General features: G+C 52.1%; 1 protein-coding gene across 1 annotated transcript; it reads right to left on the minus strand.

Moving 5' to 3' along the window:
• Positions 1-1,127: 1,127 nt before the first annotated feature.
• On the minus strand, positions 1,128-1,589 carry VOLCADRAFT_108327 (uncharacterized protein; the record flags this gene model as incomplete). The annotated part of the gene is made up of 1 exon (XM_002958773.1): positions 1,128-1,589. The coding sequence occupies one exon, from the start codon at positions 1,587-1,589 to the stop codon at positions 1,128-1,130; it is 462 nt and encodes a 153-aa protein (XP_002958819.1).
• Positions 1,590-1,930: the final 341 nt, after the last annotated feature.

Raw genomic sequence — 1,930 nt, forward strand, 5'->3', positions numbered from 1 at the left:
ACTGGAAAGAGGCCCCGCAAGGGCTACACGAGGTAGGCGAACGAGTTGAGTGGCTGATGAACAGGCCAATGCCAGAAGGTGTGGTTTTGGAGTTCAAGGACCAATTAGTGAGCGGTTGGAAGCATACGCGTTTAGATGTCCAGCCTGACGTGTACCCGTCAGACGGCAAGCAACCAGGAATTCACATGGCGAAGTATTGGATGGGTCTGGCGGCCGAGCAAGCGGGCAAGAAGGAGGTGCTCCCGCATATCACAATGTTTATCCCGCGTTCAGCGAACCGCAAGCTTATGCAGTTTAGGCTTTGCTGTTGGACATTGGCGGCTAACAGAGCGTGTAAGGGACGGCGTTATATACCTAGGGAGGAGCGAGTATGCCCCTGCTGCGGCACTGATAGCCATATCGAGGATGAGGAGCACATTTTGCTGGACTGTCCGGTGTACGACAAAATCAGATCTGATATGGATTTCCCACACTTCGGCCACATGAAGGATGCTATGAAGTGGGAACCTGAACGCCTGGCAAGGATGCTGGAACGCATATGGTCCCACCGCAACTCTATCGTTCCCTTTGGTCGTTGGTATCCTTCATCCCTTAGTTTCGTTTGAAGTGCGAGGTAGGATGGTTAGGGTTGGCAAAATCTTTAGATGGAAAAAGTATCTAATTAGAAATCTAATTAGATTCCTAATCTAATTAGGTAAATCTTTAGATGGCCAAATGGAAAACTGCCTAAACGGTGGAATTTTGACCTGAAATTTTGCACACGATGCGGCTTTATCTTTTCCTGGATTTTCCAATAATTTTTTGGGCCGCTCGACACTGGGAACACGGCGAACCCCTATGGGCGCTCTACAGACGCGTGTCGGATGGCGCCACGGGGTGTAATTAGGCGCCCCGCGGCCCAACCGTCGGCCCAACCGCAAACGGAACCACCAAAGTACACATGCCAACATGCGGGACACGCCCGCATTGGGATGCAAAGCTGTCGGGCTCTGTTCTGCCGGCCTGTTCGACTGGCGACAACGGGATTTCACCTCCACACACCCGTCACGCAGTCAGTTGTCCTTGCCCACCGGCCGCACCACGCAAACGACAGAAACATCACGGCATTAGACGACAACAGCCCTCATTCAGCCTTCATCAGCCTTCACGAGGTCGGGGTGCTCGATCAGTTGGAGGGCGATGTTGCACTTGAAGAAGAAAAGAGCCAGGTGCTTCAGGAAGGTGGCGATTTGCACTGCAGCGAGGAAGAAGGTCCGAACTGGCCCCTCCTCCGCGCGCGAGCGCTTCGTGCTGTTGGTTGTGGGCGCCCCGGACTGCTCGCTTCCGACCGCGCTGGCGACGTCCTTCTGGTGCTTCGCATAGTGATCCGGGCAGACAGCTGACGGGTTCTTCGCGCTATAGGACTTGTTGCAAACGGTGCAGACGAGGTTCACAACGCCTTTTACGAGCAACACGTCGAAGATGGACCAGTACGCTGCGGCTTTGATGCTGCGCTTGGCTTCGCAGAGCTTAGCTGCGTACTGTGGCGCGTCGAAAGTCTGGTGGTTGTATTTGTATGTGATCGGCTTTTGGGGTCCTGGTTCTGCCATTGTGTATTTTTACGTCTATTTGTGTATGTAATAGAGCGGAGCAAGGATATGACACTAAACTTACCTTCAACATAGCTGTTTCGCGTGCCATGACTCACGTTTAAACGGTCTGGATCCGGTCACCGGCCTTTAGATAGGCATTAGATGGACTAGATACGTTTAGATGCCCACCTAAACGGTTTAGATGGCCTCATCTAAAATCTATATAGAAATCTAATTAGATGGCATCTAAATTATTTTCTAAATCTAAACATCCGGCCAACCCTAAGGATGGTGCTTATAGGCGATCTGGCAGCCCTTGAACCCTCGGCTCGTATTAGGGTGGTTTGCAGGTACGGGGA

The sequence above is a fragment of the Volvox carteri genome, assembly GCF_000143455.1.
Source record: "Volvox carteri f. nagariensis unplaced genomic scaffold VOLCAscaffold_106, whole genome shotgun sequence".
NCBI classification, from domain to species: domain Eukaryota; kingdom Viridiplantae; phylum Chlorophyta; class Chlorophyceae; order Chlamydomonadales; family Volvocaceae; genus Volvox; species Volvox carteri.